The 19,586-nt window shown below is 42.1% G+C and overlaps 1 protein-coding gene across 8 annotated transcripts in view; it reads right to left on the bottom strand.

The window, feature by feature from the left end:
- Positions 1–19,586, bottom strand: part of LOC112226961 (ras GTPase-activating protein nGAP) — a 94,056-nt gene that overhangs the window by 57,099 nt on the left and 17,371 nt on the right. For 3 of the 8 annotated variants that reach the window (XM_024391669.2, XM_024391671.2, XM_024391670.2), the window contains exon 1: positions 11,674–12,454. The exons of 3 other annotated variants lie outside the window; for them this stretch is intronic. In XM_024391669.2, the coding sequence (XP_024247437.1) occupies positions 11,674–12,208 (535 nt within the window). In that variant the 5' untranslated portion in view covers positions 12,209–12,454. Of the gene's footprint in view, positions 1–11,673; positions 12,457–17,910; positions 18,131–19,586 lie in introns of those variants that run through there. 2 more of the 8 variants (XM_024391675.2, XM_024391672.2) reach the window with 2 other exon arrangements.

Genomic DNA, 19,586 nt, shown 5'->3' with positions numbered 1-19,586 from the left:
GCCACAGTTCGTTTTCCCAAGACTGGCTCCAACGTTGGGCCCGAGCTTTGAAAGGTGAATGAGCGCTTAGGTGCTGCTGCCACATTCTTTTTGTTATGGTGGTGCATTTATTTGCAGAGGGGCATTTGCATACAAAAGCAGGGGTGTGCAGTTTCCCCTCCACATGCAGCAGGCCCTGCCTTTACGAGGCTGCTGCTGTTCCTCCCACTGTGGCCCCCAGGTCAGCAACCACAACTTCACAGCACTCACAGAGCAACCAACCTTTAAAAGGGTCATATTTTGGGGCGGAAGAAGCCCACAGCAATCTAATTTAGGTTCAACACATCACAGAACAGGCGAGCGGCACAAGACAAACTGAATCCTTTTAGTTCATGCACATGGATGCATATGGTTTCATTATCATCCAATTAGCATTAGTTTTAATTCATTTTCATGAGAGGCCTCCTCCGACCGCTTGTTGTGAGTAATGCAGGCAGGCCTGGGGGAAGTACTGTGAATCGACAATGAGGAAGCCCACATGTTGTTTACTCTACCAAGGAGAAGTAAAACATCAAATGGAGAGCACTTTCAGTTACAGGCTAGTACAACTGGCAGTAGGCTCCATGGAGGCTTCCTAACATGTAAAATGTTAAAATGTTTGAGAACATTGCTGCTTAATGAGGATGGATTAACACCCCCCCCCCCACTAACTATTTTCCTTATATCTGAAGGGTATTGTCTAGTAATCAAGTCGGTAAACTTCTGCCTACGGTTTAGTATGAAATGTAGCTGTAATGCTGAATCGGCATTGGCACGCACTACACTCTTAAAGGTTGCTAAGCAGCGGTGTTACGAATCCCTTTTGGCCCGACAGTCTAGGGGGGATGGTAATGAGATCCGTAACATAACTCATGCAAATTATTATTGTGACAAAGTAAAAGTGTGAACGAAATAACCACGACAACAGAAATCTACCGTCAAACTCCAGGTTTATTTATAAACACACGGTAATGGGGGGAGCAGGAAAAGGGGCTGAGCTGGACCCAAGGAAAGAAACAATAAATATACAAAAACACCCCTAAGCTAGACTAGTCTACTTTAACAACAGCTAACTAACTAACCAAAAATACAGTGGGTGGTCCGCCCAGTTCTAACTAGTGTATTTAACAAAGTTCACCTACGGGTAGTGTATGCCCATGGGCGACTTGTTTTGGTTTCCCCCTTTTCCCACCAGCAACAAACAAACACCATAACCAAAACAATACTCACAGGGGATGACAAAGTGCTATGGAGGTGCTCAAACAAAAGAGAAGTTAAGACACAAAGCGAGAGTGAAACACAGAGACCTACAGACATGGCATTTACAGAGAGATTGAGCTCTAGAGCAAACAACTGATGGGGTTTTTAAACCATGGGGAAGCAACTGTGATAGGGTAGGAAATAGGAGGAGGTGTGTCTTCTGATTGATGATTGATTGTTGACTGATTGGGTAGTGATGATTTTCACCTGTGAGGGGAGAAGGAGAGAAAAGAAACACACACACAGGATACACACACAGGATAACGGTATCCGTAACAAGCGGCAATTAACCATCCTTTGAACTTTGAGGCATGTCACTTCTCCCATCTATTCGCAAGGCCCGCCACTAAGAATGCAGTGTTTACTTAACTTTACCACAACTGGGTGGATCCATAAAGAATTTTTGTGGAAATAATTATCACTGAATGACGAAAATATTGAAATAAAGTAGGCTAATAACGCAATTGAATGAATGTAATCAAATTGTTGCTTACTGAAACTCCCAAAGTCATCCAATCGCTGTAATACATTACTAGCAATAGCCTACCTCCGTGTGGTCAACTAGATGATAATTTCACAGGCAATGTATATTAGAAGGGAGTTCTGAATGTTCTTCGCCCAGCATACACCCCTCCAACCAGACATGCTTTATCTACTCAATTGCTGGATGCAGAGTTCAACAGAGTTCAAGTGAAGATCAAGCAAATCATAGAGAAAGCAGACTGTATTGCAATCATCTCTGATGGGTGGTCAAATGTTTGTGGGCAAGGAATAATGAACTACATAATCTCCACCCCTCAAACAGTATTCTACAAGAGCACAGACAAGAGACAACAGAAACACCGGTCTCTACATTGCAGAAGAGCTGAAGGCAGTCATCAATAACCTTGCACAACAGAAGGTATTTGCACTGGTGACATGAAGGCTGCTTGGTCTAAAGTGGAGGAGTCCTACCCTCACATCACACCCATTGGTTGTGTTGCTCATGCATTGAATCTGCTCCTCAAGGACATCATGGCACTGAAAACAATGGATACACTCTACAAGAGAGCCAATGAAATGGTTAGGTATGTGAAGGGTCATGAAGTTATAGCAGCAATCTACCTCACCAAGCAAAATGTGAATAAGAGCACCATACTAAAGCTGCCCAGCAACACCAGTTGGGGTGGTGTTGTCATCATGTTTGACAGACTCCTGGAGGGAAAGGAGTCTCTCCAAGAAATGGTCATATCACAGTCTGCCGATATGGACAGCCCCATCAAGAGGATCCTCCTGGATGATGTATTTTGGGAGAGAGTGGTAAGCAGCCTGAAACCTATAGCAGTAGCCATTGCACAGATTGAGGGAGATCATGCCATCCTGTCTGATGTTCAGACTCTGCTTGCAGATATAAGAGAAGAAATCCATACTGCCCTGCCCACTTCACTGTTACTCCAAGCAGAGGAAACTGCAGTTCTGAAATACAAAGTGTCCAGACTTCTGCCTGAAGCCCATACACACCACAGCGTACATGTTGGACCCCAAGTATGCTGGCAAGAGCATCCTGTCTGGTGTAGAGATCAACAAGGCCCATGGTGTCATCACTACCGTGGCTCGCCACCTTGGCCTGGATGGGGGAAATGTTCTTGGCAGTCTGGCGAAGTACATTTCCAAGCAAGGGATTTGGGATGGAGATGCAATATGGCAGTCGTGCCAAACATACAGTTGAAGTCAGAAGTTTAAATACACTTAGGTTGGGGTCATTAAAACTCGTTTTTCAACCACTCCACACATTTCTTGTTTACAAACTATAGATTTGGTAAATTGGTTAGGACATCTACTTTGTGCATGACACAAGTAATTTTTCCAACAATTGTTTAGACAAATTATTTCACTGTATCACAAATCCAGTGTGTCAGAAGTTTACAAACACTAAGTTGACTGTGCCTTTAAACAGCTTGGAAAAATCCAGAAAATGATGTCATGGCTTTAGAAGCTTCTGTTAGGCTAATTGACATGATTTGAGTCAATTGGAGGTGTACTTGTGGATGTATTTCAAGGCCTACCTACAAACTCAGTGACTCTTTGCTTGACATCATGGGAAAATCAAAAGATATCAGCCAAGACCTCAGAAAAAAATTGTAGAACCACAAGTTTGGTTCATCCATGGGAGCAATTTCCAAACGCCTGAAGGTACCACGTTCATATGTACAAACAAGAGTACGCAAGTATAAACACCATGGGACCACACAGCCGTCATACCGCTCAGGAAGGACATGCGTTCTGTCTCCTAGAGATGAACGTACTTTGGTGCGAAAAGTGCAAATCAATCCCAGGACAACAGCAAAAGACCTTGTGAATATGCTGCAGGAAACAGGAAAAAAAAATCTATATCCACAGTAAAACAAGTCCTATATCGACATAACCTGAAAGGCCGCTCAGCAAGGAAGAAGCCACTGCTCCAAAACCGCCATAAAAAAGCCAGACTACGGTTTGCAGCAGCACATGGGGACAAAATCGTACTTTTTGGAGAAATGTCCTCTGGTCTGATGAAACAAAAATAGAACTGTTTGGCCATAATGACCATTGTTATGTTTGGAGAAAGAAGGGGTAGGCTTGTAAGCCGAAGAACACCATCCCAATCGTGAAGCACGGGGTTGGCAGCATCATGTTGTGGGGGTCTTTTGCTGCAGGAGGGACTGGTGCACTTCACAAAATAGATGGCATCATGAGGCTGGAAATTGATGTGGATATATTGAAGCAACATCTCAAGACATCAGTCAGGAAGTTAAAGCTTGGTCGCAAATGGGTCTTCCAAATGGACAATGACCCCAAGCATACACCCAAAGTTGTGGCAAAATGGCTTAAGGACAACAAAGTCAAGGTATTGGAGTAGCCATCACAAAGCCCTGACCTCAATCCTATAGAACATTTGTGGGCAGAACTGAAAAAGCATGTGCGAGCAAGGAGGCCTACAAACCTGACTCAGTTACACCAGCTCTGTCAGGAGGAATGGGCCAAAATTCACCCAACTTATTGTGGGAAGCTTGTGGAAGGCTACCCGAAACGTTTGACCCAAGTTATACAATTTAAAGGCAATGCTACCAAATACTAATTGAGTGTATGTAAACTTCTGACCCACTGGGAATGTGATGAATGAAATACAAGCTGAAATAAATCTATTATAAATAAATCTATTATAAATCTAAATAAATCTATTATTCTGACATTTCACATTTATAAAATAAAGTGGTGATCCTAACTGACCTAAAACAGGGAATTCTTACTACTAGGATTAAATGTCAGGAATTGTCAGAAACAGATTTTAAATGTATTTGGCTAAGGTATATGTAAACTTCAACTTTATTTCATCAGCCACCTGCTGGAAGGGACTTTGTGGATCTGATGATCTTTCCCCTGTTGACTCCAAATCCCACCAACATCAGCCGCCTCAGAGCGCAACTGGTCCTTGTTGGGAACACACACACCAAAGCACGCTATACAGGCTGACCAATACAAGGGTTGAAAAATTGGTGGCCATCCAGGCAAATTTGAGGCTTTTTTGAGCCTGACAGCGAGCCATCCTCAACAAGGTTGGAAAGTGACAGTGAAGATGAGGCCTCAGAGTCTGATGTTCAAGAGGTGGACATTCATGAGGTCCAGGGAGAAGACATAGAAGCTTGAGATGAAGACAACCAAAGCTTTAGTTTATAGACTATCATTTGACAGATGTATGTTGAAAAAGTTTGTGGGAAATGCAATGGATCATTGGGGATCATTCAATATTCCCTTTCTTTTGTTGTTCAGTGAAGTCATCCCATGTTCAATTCGTAACAAAAAATATATATTTTTTCTATTGGAAGGATTTAATCATTTGCAATTCTGTCTACTTATGATAAGGTAGAAGGTTTTTGTTTCTGTCTCCATATATGGTAAATATATCCAATGCAAAAATGTCTACATTTAAATGGTATTAATATTAATTTGTATATATTTCCATTAATTCCCATATATTCCCGTTAGTTCCCAAGGAAGGTTTCTACCTCTGAATATTCCAAAATGTGCAAGCCTAGCTATAACATGAAACAAACTGTGGAAAATGTCAAGGGGTCTAAATACTTTCAGAATGCATGTATAAACATTTTTTATACAGGCAAAATACAACAAACTACACTGAACAAAAATAGGAAGGCAACATGCAACAATTTCAAAGATTTGTCTCTGTTCATATAAAGAAATCAGTCTATTGAAATAAATTCATTAGGCTAATCTATGGACTTCACATGATTGCTTCTACACCTGCATTGCTTGCTGTTTGGGGTTTTATGCTGGGTTTCTGTACAGCACTTTGAGATATCAGCTGATGTACGAAGGGCTATATAGATACATTTGATTTGATTTGATTGGGAATAAGAGATGCATCTGTTGGTCACAGCTACCTTAAAACAAAACAAAAAATAGTGGCATGGACCAGAAAACCAGTCAGTATCTGGTGTGACCACCATTTGCCTCATGCAGTATGACATATCCTTCACAGAGAGTTGATCAGGCTGTTTGTTGATTGTGGTCCGTGGAATGTTGTCCCAATCCTCTTCAACGGCTGTGCGAAGTTGCTGGATATTAGCGGGAATGGAACACGCGGTTGTACACGTCAAACCATAGCATCCCAAACATGCTCAATGTGTGACATGTCTAGTGAGTATGCAGAATATTGAAGAACTGGGACATTTTCAGCTTTCAGGAATTGTGTTCAGATCCTTGCGACATGGGCCGTGCATTATCATGCTGAAACATGAGATGGTGGCGGTGGATGAATGGCACAACAATGGGCCTCAGGATCTAGTCATGGTATCTCTGTGCATTCAAATTGTGATCGATTAAATGCAATTGTGTTCATTGTGATCAGGACCCTGGTGAGAATGACGAGCACGCAGGTGAGCTTCCCTGAGATGATTTCTTACAGTTTGTGCAGAAATTCTATGGTTGTGCTTACCCACAGTTTCATCTGTCTCAGATGATCCCGCATGTGACGAAGCCAGATGTTGGAGGTCCTGGGCTGGCGTGGTTACACCTGGTCTGCGGGTGCGAAGCCGGTTGGACATACTGCCAAATTCTCTAAAACAACATTGGAGGCGGCTTATGGTAGAGGAATTAACATTCAATTCTCTGGTAACAGCCCTGGTGGGCATTCCTGCAGTCAGAATGCCAATTGCAAACTCCCTCAGAATTAGAGACATCTGTGGCATTGTGTTGTGACAAAACTGCACATTTTAGAGTGGCCTTTTATTGTCCCCAGCACAAGATGCACCTGTGTAATGATCGCACCTTTTAATCAGCTTCTTGATATGCCACACCTGTCAGGTGGATGGTTTATTTTGGCAAAGGACAAATGCTCAGTAATAGGGATGTAAACAAATTTGCGCACAAAATTTGAGAGAACTAAGCTTTTTGTGTATGGAAAAATTCAGAGATATTTTATTTCAGCTCGTGAAACATGAGACCAACACTTTACAATTTGTGTTTGTATTTTTGTTAAGTGTAAATAAGTTTTATATACACAGGGAAGCCATTGTGTGACAGATGAAATTGTCCACTTTCAGACTAGGCTTAGTGGCCTACACCTTCAGTCCCTTAAAAATATAACATTTTTCTTATTAGAACACAGTGAAGTGTGACTAATTACACAAAAACCCATCACATCGGTGATCAAGTTCTAACTTACCCTCTCCCATGTAACCAAACCTATAAAATGGAGGGAACAAGGCTATCTGGCCCTAATGTTCCCTGACTGCTAATTTCAGGAAAAATAAATAGATTATTCTAATCTGTCAAGCCACAGTTGTATGAGCATTGTTATTTCTACTCTTGAATTACAGTTGGCATAAATGCATGCGTGACCTAAGAATACACACTGCAGATGTGCTGTGAGGTGAAAATGATCAGGGACCATGTCCATTAATTTCAGCATGACAAATCACCATGGGTATAACAGACTGCTCCGTTCTCATATATTGATGGGAAATCAAATACCATGGTACAGATCAGAAATGACCTAACAATTTTCAAGCAAGATATCTTTTTCCTTTTCATGTTGGTTGCCAGGAATGGGGGAGAAAAAAAGTATTATTTTTGGAGACTCCGAATATTACACTTCAATGTGATACTTTAGTTGAAAAATCAATTAGCATAAATTAAAGAATGTTCATACACCCTGCTCTTTGGATAAGCATTACAGGATTCAAGTCAATTAAATGGTGAATATCTGCTCCTCTATCGGAAAGGCAGCCCAAAGGCAGATCCCTTACAAGCAATTTGAAGCAGACTCCTCCCCACAGGAAAAAAAAGCAAGATATGAAAATGCACAATAGTCCACACTTGTATTGCAGTAAATAATAGCAACAGAAACCTAAATAGGGAACTATAACTTGGTACTAAGACTGCAAGATATGGGCAAAATATTGTGATTGCGATTTGACTTGTACTGTAGATCAAAACATCTGGGAGAACTGTTTGAATCATAGAAATAGAATGATTTATTTTAAGAAGCAAAGAGAAAAGCTGCATTATTCTTGTTTGGAACAATCTGTTGACTGTAACAGTTTGACCAGTTAACCTCTCCTTTTCTCCATAAAATTAAATGACTTTTCTTCATTTAGGGTCATGAACCTAACTTCAAAATGTGAACATACTGATGGTAATATAGAATGGTCACCGTCACCACAAAGAAGTCAAGGTCGACTGTCAGCTTCCAATGTAATCAAAATTGTTCCAGGGCCGACACGATTTTCTCTGCCCCCTTCGCCAAGACAGTAAAAGCTGAACCACTTGTGTAGAATTCAATAAATACAACTGCAGAAAGGCCACACGTACATTGTGTTCAACGTGTGGAGAGAAAGGCTGAAGGGAACATTTTGACCGATAGGGTCAAATCACACCGAATTGTTACCATTACTGGGAAATACAAAACAAATGCCTACTTGGGGAAACAGAAAATGCTCATTTGTGAAAAAGGAAATATGTTTAACAAATAGTTCTTAAATATAAAGTTTTTTAAATCAAATGTTCAGACAAGGTCAGACAAGACAATAAGGTTGTGTTTGTTTTTACTTGATTCTTTGACAGTCTGTGTGGGTCAATCTGACCCATACCACAATGAACAATTTTTTTTCAGCAAAGCACAAATGGTTAAAAGTGGATTATTTTGCTTTTCATTCACGGTCGCTTAGTAGCCTAAACCTACTCCCGACCAAAGTCTTCACTGATAATCAATGTGATTTTGTTTCACTGAATCTCGATCTGTAGGCTGAATTGGTTTCTGGCTCTGCAAATAAGTGGAGGTGGTATTGCTCGTATTTTTGTTTCCTCATCTATCACTGATCAGAAACATTTAGCGTGCAATAATGTAGCCTAAAATCAAGAGTTGGCCAATTTGTCTGCTCGATCACGCATAGGCAACTCCAAAAGCCCGCGGGAGATTGTGAAACACGAACAAGAGACTCACATCCTTTTGAAAATAGGATTGCTATCATTTCCTATCGGTCAATTGGAGGATCAGAAAAGCATGGACTTGGGTTGTGTTTAAAAATACTTTTTTATATGACCGCGGTTCCACATGCATACACACGATAACATACAGTATGCACTATGCACACAGATTTTGTGTGGTAGTAGAGTAGGGGTCTGGGGGCACACACTTAATGTGTTGTGAAATCTGTAGCGAATGTATTTTAATGTTTTAAAATTGTATGATTGCCATAATTTTCCTGGACCACAGGAATAGTAACTGCTGCCTTGGTAGCATCTAATGGGGATCCATAACAAATAGAAATACACGATCCCGTGGCACAATAATATTATTAGCATTTTATTCTGTTATATTCTATTATAGTCTTAATATAAAATATAGCCTATGGTCTGTTGACTGTGTCTGTTTAATTAACAAAATAATAAACTATTGATTTTATTTGGAAGCCATTGCTGCACAGACCGGTAAGATAATTAAATTCAAAATATGCTATTCTATTGAAAATACATTTTTATTAGTCTTGTGTTTCTTAGGACCTGCCTAAACAAATGAATAAAGGATTTATTTTTGATTGTGTATATTCTCCATAGGTTTATTAAAAATAGAAGCCCACCTACATCTGCACTCTACTCGTCCCCGGGCATGCCGGCATGCGCCAGTGAGGTATAAAAGGCGTATGCAGTGGTAAACATGGGCCTGTTTGTAAGGGGGACAACCAAATATTGCCCAATAGATCTTTTTACAGGCAAAATACCGCGAATCCTATGTGAAAGAAGTATATACAGTGCATTCGGAAAGTATTCAGATCCCTTGACTTTTTCCACATTGCTATGTTACAGACTTAATATAAAATTGATTTATTTTTTGAAAACTCAATCTACACACAATATCACATTTACATAAGTATTCAAACCCTTTACTCAGTACTTTGTTGAAGCACCTTTTGCTAGCGATTACAGCCTCAAGTATTCTTGGGTGTGATGCTACAAGCTTGGCAGACCTGTATTTGGGGAGTTTCTCCCATTTTTCTCTGCATATGCTCTCAAGCTCTGTCAGGTTGGATGGGGAGCGTCACAGCACAGCTATTTTCAGGGCTCTCTAGAGATGTTCGATCGGGATCAAGTCCAGGCTCTGGCTGGGCCTCTAAAGGACATTCAGAGACTTGTCCCGAAGTAACTCCTGCATTGTCTTGGCTGTGTGCTTAGGGTCGTTGTCCTGTTGAAATATGAACCAACACCCCAGTCTGAAGTCCTGAGCGCTCTAGAGCATGTTTTCATCAAGGATCTCTATATTTTGCTCTGCTCATCTTTCCCTCAATCCTGACTAGTCCCCCTGTCTCTGCCACTGAAAAACATCCCCACAGCATGATGCTGCCACCACCATGCTTCACTGTAGAGATGGTGCCATATTTCCTCCAGACGTGACGCTTGGCATTCAGACCAATCAGTTAAATCTAGGTTTCATCAGACCGAATACATATTGTTTATCATGTTCCAAGTGTCCTTTAGGTGCCTTTTGGCAAACTCCAAGCGGGCGGTCATGTGCCTTTTACTGAGGATTGGCCTCCGCCAGGCCACTCTACCATAAAGGCCTGATTGGTGGAGTGCTGCAGAGATGGCTGTTCTTCTGGAAGGTTATCCCATCTCCACAGAGGAACTCTGGAGCTCTGTCAGAGTGACCATCGGGTTCTTGGTCACCTCCATGACCAAGGCCCTTCTCCCCTGATTGCTCAGTTTGGCCGGGTGCCAGCTCTAGGAAGAGTCTTGGTGGTTCCAACTTCTTCCATTTAAGAATGATGGAGGCCACTGTGTTCTTGGGGACCTTCAATGCTGCAGAGATTTGTTGGTACCCTTCCCCAGATCTGTGCCTCAACACAATCCTGTCTCAGAGCTCTACGGACAATTCCTTCGACCTCATGGCTTGGTTTTTGCTCTGACAACTGTGGGACCTTATATAGAAAGGTGTGTTCCTTTCAAAATCATGTCCAATCAATTGATTTTGCCACAGGTTGCATCCAATCAAGTTGTAGAAACATTAAGGATGATCAATGGAAACAGGATGCAGCTGAGCTCAATTTTGAGTCTCAAAGCAAAGGGTCTGAATACCTATGTACAGTTGAAGTCGGAAGTTTACATACACTTAGGTTGGAGTCATTAAAACTCATTCTTCAACCACTCCACAAATGTCTCCTCTTTGCTTGACATCATGGGAAAATCAAAAGAAATCAGCCAAGAACTATAATAAAAGAATTATAAATTTGCCAACATTTCTAAAAACCTGTTTCCCTTTGTTATTACGGGGTATTGTGTTGATTGATGATTTTTAAAAATGTATATTTACTCCATTTTAGAATAAGGCTGTAACGTAATAAAATGTGGAATAAGGGAAGGAGTCTGAATACTTTCCGACTGCACTGTAAAGAGGATATAACAGAGGGGAGGAGGAACTGCGCCACTTGAGTGACGGGGCGGGAGTTGGAGTGTGTGGGAAGCAGCTGCAAGAGAAGAAAACTATAAGTAAAGTATAAAAATGGACGTTACACGCAGCGGGTGGCGTTTCAAAAATATTGTGTGCGATATGGATCGCTTGCAATATGGATACTGACAATGTCAACATTGTGATTTCAATGTGAATTTGATTAATTGTGCAGCCTTACTTGGTGCAGCAGTTAGGCTATTTCAATTTCAAAATAATTGCAAACCCTTTTAAAACACTTTAGGTCATCTAATCATTTTGTTACATGTTACTCATGTAATGTATTGGACTTAATAAATAAAACACACCACTCAAAATAAACTGTAGAGTAAACTCAAATGAGATGCGCCTTCAGAAGGAAGGTCTCTTACGCTCTTGCACACACGCACAGAGAGAGAGATGGAGCGCTCTCCTACCAGGCACTTGGTTCTCAGGGTCAGGCTCATCCTTGATGTTGAGAATCCTACTAATCCTCCGCGATACAGAGGAGAACAGGCCGTGGACAAAGGGGCCATTTTGATCCTCCCCTTCTGAGAGCCCCTTCCTGACTGCAGTCTTGTCTGTACTGCTGCCAGCCCCTGGCTCTGATACAGACCTGTGGTAGGGAATCAGGGAGCGCAGTGACCGCAGCCTCTCCAGCCTGTCCACAGCCTGTCCACTGCGCTGCTCCGCAGGTCCAGTAGTACTGCTGGAGGTAGTCATCCTTCCGGGGAGACTCAACACCCTGAAGTGGATAGGTTCCAGTGCACTGTGAGCTCTACTGTCCAACCTGGCAGAAATCCTCCAGTCGTAACCGTCCAGTGGCTTCTCTGGAGTGGACTGGGAAAGCTGCTTCGGGCAGGGTTTTCTGTAATGGTGCCAGTGGTAAGAACCAGCCATGCCAAATTGAGACTGAGTAGGTCTCTGACTTAAATGTCTGCTGTGGTCTGGAGACTCTCTCAGTAGACTCATTATCAAATCCAAACAATGAGTCAGTAGATCAAATCTTGCGTGAGCAAAAACACAGATTAAAGCCAGCGAATGGCTGCTCAACCTGATGGTTGGTTGACAGCTGTGAGATCTTTTAACTTACAACAGCGACCATTTCTTTGAGTAGTAGTAATGCGCCAAACCCTTGAGTAGAAAATCTCTTTAATAAAAAGGTAGACCACAGGTTCCACTCAAACTATAGTTGAGTAATAAGTCGAAGGTCTGCGAGTTCAGTATCTTGCTCACTGGCTGATAGTGGCCTTCCTGGGAGGAAGTGGGGTGTCAGACGTATAAGTAAGCTTCCTTAAGGCCTGTCCAATCAGATGCTACTATACTGTAGGCCTCAGGTTGTGGTTTTCCGTATAAACAGTTACGATTATTTATTTTTTTAGCCCGGTCTTTGTGCTCGTTAAAAAAATAGAAAGGACTGTTTGTTTATCGTCATTACGGCCCCATGATACTCATATGAACTGTTCATAGACGTCAAACACTCAAGGGCTTGGCGAGATTTCTCAAATCATTGGATGTGCCATTAAAATATACATTATGCAACAGTCTAGAGAGCATACATAAGCAACCTATTTCTGCAATCTCTGTGCTACAAAAAAATAATTGTGTAATTTAAATGTTTTTCTTCTGCTATTCACTGGAGTACCTCACACATTTCAAATGTAAGTGTAAAGAAAACCTCCAGAGGGGTTTTCAGTTGTCTGGCGCAAATAACCAACGCACCACTTGAGAGTTAGAACAAAAAAATGATCATGCCTTTTGACATTTAAGTAATAAAAAAAATGAAGAGCGGACTTGGTAAGTAATTTAGACAAAATGAATGGATTGTCACGTCACACAGAGGGGGTGCCATTAACGCCGGGGACATAACAGTATGCATGATGAGGACAGTCTGTCAATGGCTGCTGAAGAACCACATACACCCACATGCTCATCAAGTTGAGAGTGAAAAGTGTAGCACCTGCAACTCCACAGTGAAGTGGTCCTGAAAATTAAATGAAAGAAAAATTGGCAGATTTCTTGTTGAGCGGATGGTCAGGAGGATGGAACGGAATTACAAAATATTTTTAGACTGCAAATTGACCGCAAGAAGCCCAAACAGATATCAGATTTGACTAAAACATAATAATTCCAAACCTTGCTTACATTTGTATATGATCACATACTGTACATCTCTATTATGTGTGGGAATACTTTGGAAGAGATTTCCAAAATGTATTTGCTGGTGTTTTTACAGTCATTTATGTCAAACAATAAAAAATAAAATAATTGTATTTTTTTTCCTCAGAAAACATGGAGGCTGCTCTAACGGAATTGCACAGTGTCATAAATATGCATGGGTCCTCTTAAATGCGGTGCCCTAGCTGGGCCCCAGTCCTCTGTGATCAGAGAGGAAATGGGAGAGTTGTCCCACTGGGGGCTATGCTGGCTACAGGCCATAGCACCTCATTTTGCCTTGGTCATCAGGGCTTATTAGAGTGCGCATCACTATCAGGGGCAGGGATGGCAGGATCCAGCGCAACTTGAAAACCACCACAGCAAGACTGCTTTAAAAGAAAGAAAAGCATGGCTGTCTCAAATGGCTCACTATTTCCTTTGTGCACTACTTTTGACCAGAGCCTTATGTGCCCTTGTCAAAAGGAGTGCACCATATAGTGAATAGGGTCGGGGCACGGAGTCCATGTGACCCACATGCTTGTGTTGTGCAATAAGGCGGTAAACAGGTGGCAAAGCTGAGCAACAGTCACCATTATTCATCACATCTAGGTCAGTGCTGACTGCTGTGCTGAGAAACCAAAAGCCTAAGATGCAGAGCAGGGGAGTCCCACTAGGGATGTGTTCAAAGTGTGAATGTGAGAATTTAAAGAGTCAGTGGTAAGAGATGGACAATTTCCTCATCACTGCTTCCTGTGTACTTGAGGGGGGAGGACCCAGCAGCCTCTCTGTCAGAGACTCCTGTGGGTGTTACAGCCCCTCCTTCCCTGACAGTGATGGTCTGAGACTATCCTGTAGAAACAGCTTTGAACAACAGGACTGCAAATATACAGTATATAGGTGGAATGAGCTGGAGAACAGTTTGGTATTTTTGGGATATTTTATTCGTGGCCTTTGCTACCAAAGCAGCGATGTTCCTAAGTAAATATATATACTGAACACAAATATAAATGCTACATGCAACAATTTAAAAGATTTTACTGAATTACAGTTCATATGAAGAAATCAGTCCCTAATCTATGGATTTTCACATGACTGGGAATGCAGATTGGTCACAGATACCTTAAAAAATTAAAAAATGTGCCTCACAAAGGGCCTCAGGATCTCGTCACGGTCCTCTGGTATATATATAAATTGGCATCGATAAATTGTGTTCGTTGTCCATAGCTTATGCCTGCCATACCATTACCCCATTGTGGCGGTGAGGTTCTCTGTTGACATTAGCAAACCGCTCGCCCACACAACGCCATACACATGGTCTGAGGTTGTGAGGCCGGTTGGACGTACTACCAAATTCTCTAAAATGACATTGGAGGCAGCTTATGGTAGAGAAATTAACATTCAATTCTCTGGCAACAGCTCTGCCAATTGCAAGCTCCCTCAAAACTTGAGACATCTGTGACATTGTGTTGTGTGACAAAACTGCACATTTTAGAGTGGCCGTTTATTGTTCCCAGCAGGAGAAATGCTTTAAGGGCCAAGCTTCCTGCCATCCAGGACCTATATAATAGGCGGTGTGAGAGGAAAGTACATAAAAGTGTCAGACTCCAGTCACCCAAATCATAGATTGTTTTCTCTGCTCCCGCATGGGAAGCAGTACCGGAGCACCATGTCTAGGTCCAAAAGGCTCCTTAACAGCTTCTACCCCCAAGCCATAAGACTGCTGAACAATTAATCAAATGGCCACCGGACTATTACATTGACCCCGCCCCTGCACAATGCTGCTACTTGCAGTTTGTTTATTATCTATGCATAGTCACTTCACCCCCACCTATACAGTGGGGCAAAAACAGTATTTAGTCAGCCACCAATTGTGCAAGTTCTCCCACTTAAAAAGATGAGAGGCCTGTTATTCTCATCAATGTTCAACTACGACAGACAAAATGGAGAAGAAAATAAATCCAGAAAATCACATTGTGGGATTTTTTATGAATTTATTTGCAAATTATTGTGGAAAATAAGGATTTGGTCATCTACAAACAAGCAAGATTTCTGGCTCTCACAGACCTGTAACTTCTTCTTTATGAGGCTCCTCTGTCCTCCACTCGTTACCTGTATTAATGCCACCTGTTTGAACTTGTTATCAGTATAAAAGACACCTGTCCACAACCTCAAACAGTCACACTACAAACTCCACTATGGCCAAGACCAAAGAGCTGTCAAAGGACACCAGAAACAAAATTGTAGACCTGCACCAGGCTGGGAAGACTGAATCTGCAATAGGTAAGCAGCTTGGTTTGAAGAAATCAACTGTGGGAGCAATTATTAGGAAATGGACGACATACAAGATCACTGATAATCTCCCTCAGCCTGGGGCTCCACGCAAGATCTCACCCCGTGGGGTCAAAATGATCACAAGAACGGTGGGCAAAAATCCCAGAACCACACGGGGGGACCTAGTGGAAGACCTGCAGAGAGCTGGGACCAAAGTGATAAAGCCTACCATCAGTAACACACTACGCCGCCAGGGACTCAAATCCTGCAGTGCCAGACGTGTCCCCCTGCTTAAGCCAGTACATGTCCAGGCCCGTCTGAAGTTTGCTAGAGAGCATTTGGATGATCCAGAAGAAGATTGGGAGAATGTCATATGGTCAGATGAAACCAAAATATAACTTTATAAAAAAATATATATAACGTCGTGTTTGGAGGACAAAGAATGCTGAGTTGCATCCAAAGAACACCATACCTACTGTGAAGCATGGGGGTGGAAACATCATGCTTTGGGGCTGTTTTTCTGCAAAGGGACCAGGATGACTGATCCGTGTAAAGGAAAGAATGAATGGGGCCATGTATCGTGAGATTTTGAGTGAAAACCTCCTTCCATCAGCAAGGGCATTGAAGATGAAACGTGGCTGGGTCTTTCAGCATGACAACGATCCCAAACACACCGCCTGGGCAACGAAGGAGTGGCTTCGTAAGAAGCATTTCAAGGTCCTGGAGTGGCCTAGCCAGTCTCCAGATCTCAACCCCATAGAAAATCTTTGGAGGGAGTTGAAAGTCCGTGTTGCCCAGCAACAGCCCCAAAACATCACTGCTCTAGAGGAGATCTGCATGGAGGAATGGGCCAAAATACCAGCAACAGTGTGTGAAAACCTTGTGAAGACTTACAGAAAACGTTTGACCTCTTTCATTGCCAACAAAGGGTATATAACAAAGTATTGAGATAACAAAAGTTTACAAAAGTTATTGACCAAATACTTATTTTCCACCATAATTTGCAAATAAATTCATAAAAAATCCTACAATGTGATTTTCTGGATTTTTTTTCTCATTTTGTCTGTCATAGTTGAAGTGTACCTATGATGAAAATTACAGGCCTCTCATCTTTTTAAGTGGGAGAACTTGCACAATTGGTGGCTGACTAAATACTTTTTTGCCCCACTGTTACCTCAACTAACCTGTAACCCCGTACACTGACTCGTTACCCCCAGTACATAGCCTCTTTATTGTTTTGTTATTGTGTTACTTATTTTTGTACTTTAGTTTATTTGGTAAACATTTTCTTAAACTCTTCTTGAACTGCACTGTTGGTTAAGGGCTTGTAAGTACAGTAAGCATTCCATGGTAAGGTCTACACTTGATGTATTTGGCGCATGTGATAAATAGTTTGATTTGAGGTCACCTAGTCAGTCTGTTATGGAAAGAGCATAATGCTTTGTGCACTCAGTGTATATATAGGCCTAAAGATCATCAAACACCTACCTTAATAGCTAATCACTTTCTAATAGCCTAGAGCATTGGGCCAGTAACAGAAAGGTTGCTGGATCGAATCCCCGAGCTGACAAGGTAAATATCTGTCCTTCTGCCCCTGAGCAAGGCCGTTATCCCACCGTTATCCGAGCGCCGAAGATGTGGATTTCGATTACGGAGCCCCCCCCCCCACACACACAATTCAGAGAGGTTGGGTTAAGTGCGGAAAACACATTTCAGTGGAACGCATTAAGGTGTACAACTGACTAGGTAGCCCCCTTTCCCTTACACATAGGCTACAAGCACTTCTATTCACGTTGAACTCGTTTCCATGGAGAGTCACTCAATTTGCATAAGCTGGCAAAGGATGTGAAAATGTAAGCACAAAGAAGCATCACATCATCTTTTCACGTTAGTAGAGCTCACCCCAGACATAACCAATCGAGCAAGATATCTGTAATGGCAAGTGTTCAGATGGCCTTTGGTTTGGACAGCACACATTCGAACCTCATTACTTACTACCAACACCTAGAATATGAGTGAGAGAAATCATTCACCTCCAATGCTCAACACCACAGGGCAATGACAATGGCAGGCATAAAAATAACCCCTCTAAAAATGGGTATAAGAGCAGTGGCAGGAAGTTAATAGAATGGAAGTGAGAGAGAGAGAGAGAGACAGCGTGAGGGTTAGCGTGAGAATCTCTAGTGAGAGACAGCAACCTGTTCTGTTGACAGTTGTTGCCTGATAACGGTTACAGACTGACTTACTATTCCAGTCCCATAACTCGTCTTCCGGAGGCTCTGGCTGCTGCCACTGTGACGTATGGGAACATAGTGTCTCCGATCCCGAGCACAGGAAAAATGACATTGGGCCTCCGGAATGGCTTTTTCCAATGGCCACTTTGTCGTCTTTATTTGTCCCTGTCCTGGCGGAAATCAGGACTGGACTCAGGACATAAGAGAGCATGAACATCCCCCTGATCTAAAAATAGCACTTTGCCATTAAGAGGGCAATAAATCAGACCATGAAGTGAGGAAGGAGGGGGGGTTTACAGGGCCCTATAAAATATGTGGAATCACAGAATCCAGACATTAAAACAGATTTCAAAGATGTACTGAACTTAGTAGGAAATCAACTAAATGTATTGAATTTATTAGAAAATGTATTAATTTGCTTTAGATTACCAAAAGACATGACAAAATGCATCAGTGAGTGATTTGTATTTTCTTTCAACTTTCTGAAGAGGCAACAGCACAGGAAAGCCCCCGTTTGTCCACCACTTTGTGTAGGCGTTAGCGATGATGCAAATGTATGACAACTGTCTTATGGTAGTTGTTAAGGCATTCCCAAAACCCTTCCCAATTAAATGTTAACTACAAAGTAGCCTATACCTACCTGACAGAATGATAAATCGGAAAGCTAGGGGAAAAAAAAAGAAAACTGATTTCATAGGACCCTAAGTTTACGGGGACAAGGTCTTGAAAAGTTCCCCTCAAAATACTACGGCGTCTGTGTTCCAAATGGCACCCTATTCCCTATTTAATGCACTATATAAGGAAATAGGTTGCCATTTGGGAGACAGCCTCTGTCTGGAGCTGGCGGGCAGAACTATAACGACTAGGGAACTTTGTCTGGCAGTGTTCAATGTTCCAGGGTTATGGTATTTGACACCACAACCAGCCAAGAGTCGTTCAATTATTTCCCTTCATGAGAGGAAAAATGGCTTGATGCTGTTATAATAACCCTAAATAGTTGCGTATAATGATTATCCCACCACTGGAATTCAACAGCTAGCCTACACAGAAGGGACAACAAATCAAAAAAAAAAGTGGTCTGAGAAAACCAACTCAATTGGTACACAAAACTAGCTGAAGTCATCCTCTTAACACATGAGCAGCCTTAGTTCCTAACCCATGTGTTTTTCCACTCACCAGGGGGACAAAAGCCTGAAATAGACAAACATTTATTTTTGAACAGCACAGGTTAGTTTCTTGTTTTGTTTCGGAGGGGATATCCTGCCTCTGTCCCCCATCCCAACCCCCTCATGACAGCATGGCTGCCACATGCAGCAAGCTGGGGTGGGACGGATGAAAACAGGGAACTTTCCATTTCCTCCTCCGCTCTGCTGAGCAACTGTAGGGTGGTTGGTCATATAATGCTAGACGTAGGCTTAGGACTCGATTCAATCCATGTCGCGGAAGTTCAGTGCTATAGCGCGATTGAAATCTAAAGGTCATTTCAGATTGAGCTGACATATGCAGCGTTTCCCGGGAATGCTGGATCATTGCCTTTACATTTATAATCAAGCAGTAGTGCTGAACTTCTGCGATACGGATTGAATCGAGCCACTAATCTCCCCATCACTCTTCTGCACGCACAAAAAAAACACATTTCAAACCTATTATGGTGCTATTCAGCTGTGTTTGCCTCTTGTTTCTAGATA

This window comes from Oncorhynchus tshawytscha, linkage group LG28 (genome assembly GCF_018296145.1).
Source record: "Oncorhynchus tshawytscha isolate Ot180627B linkage group LG28, Otsh_v2.0, whole genome shotgun sequence".
Lineage (NCBI taxonomy): Eukaryota > Metazoa > Chordata > Actinopteri > Salmoniformes > Salmonidae > Oncorhynchus > Oncorhynchus tshawytscha.
The sequence above is the reverse complement of the archived record's forward strand: the minus strand, read 5'-3'. Positions and strand labels throughout refer to the sequence as shown.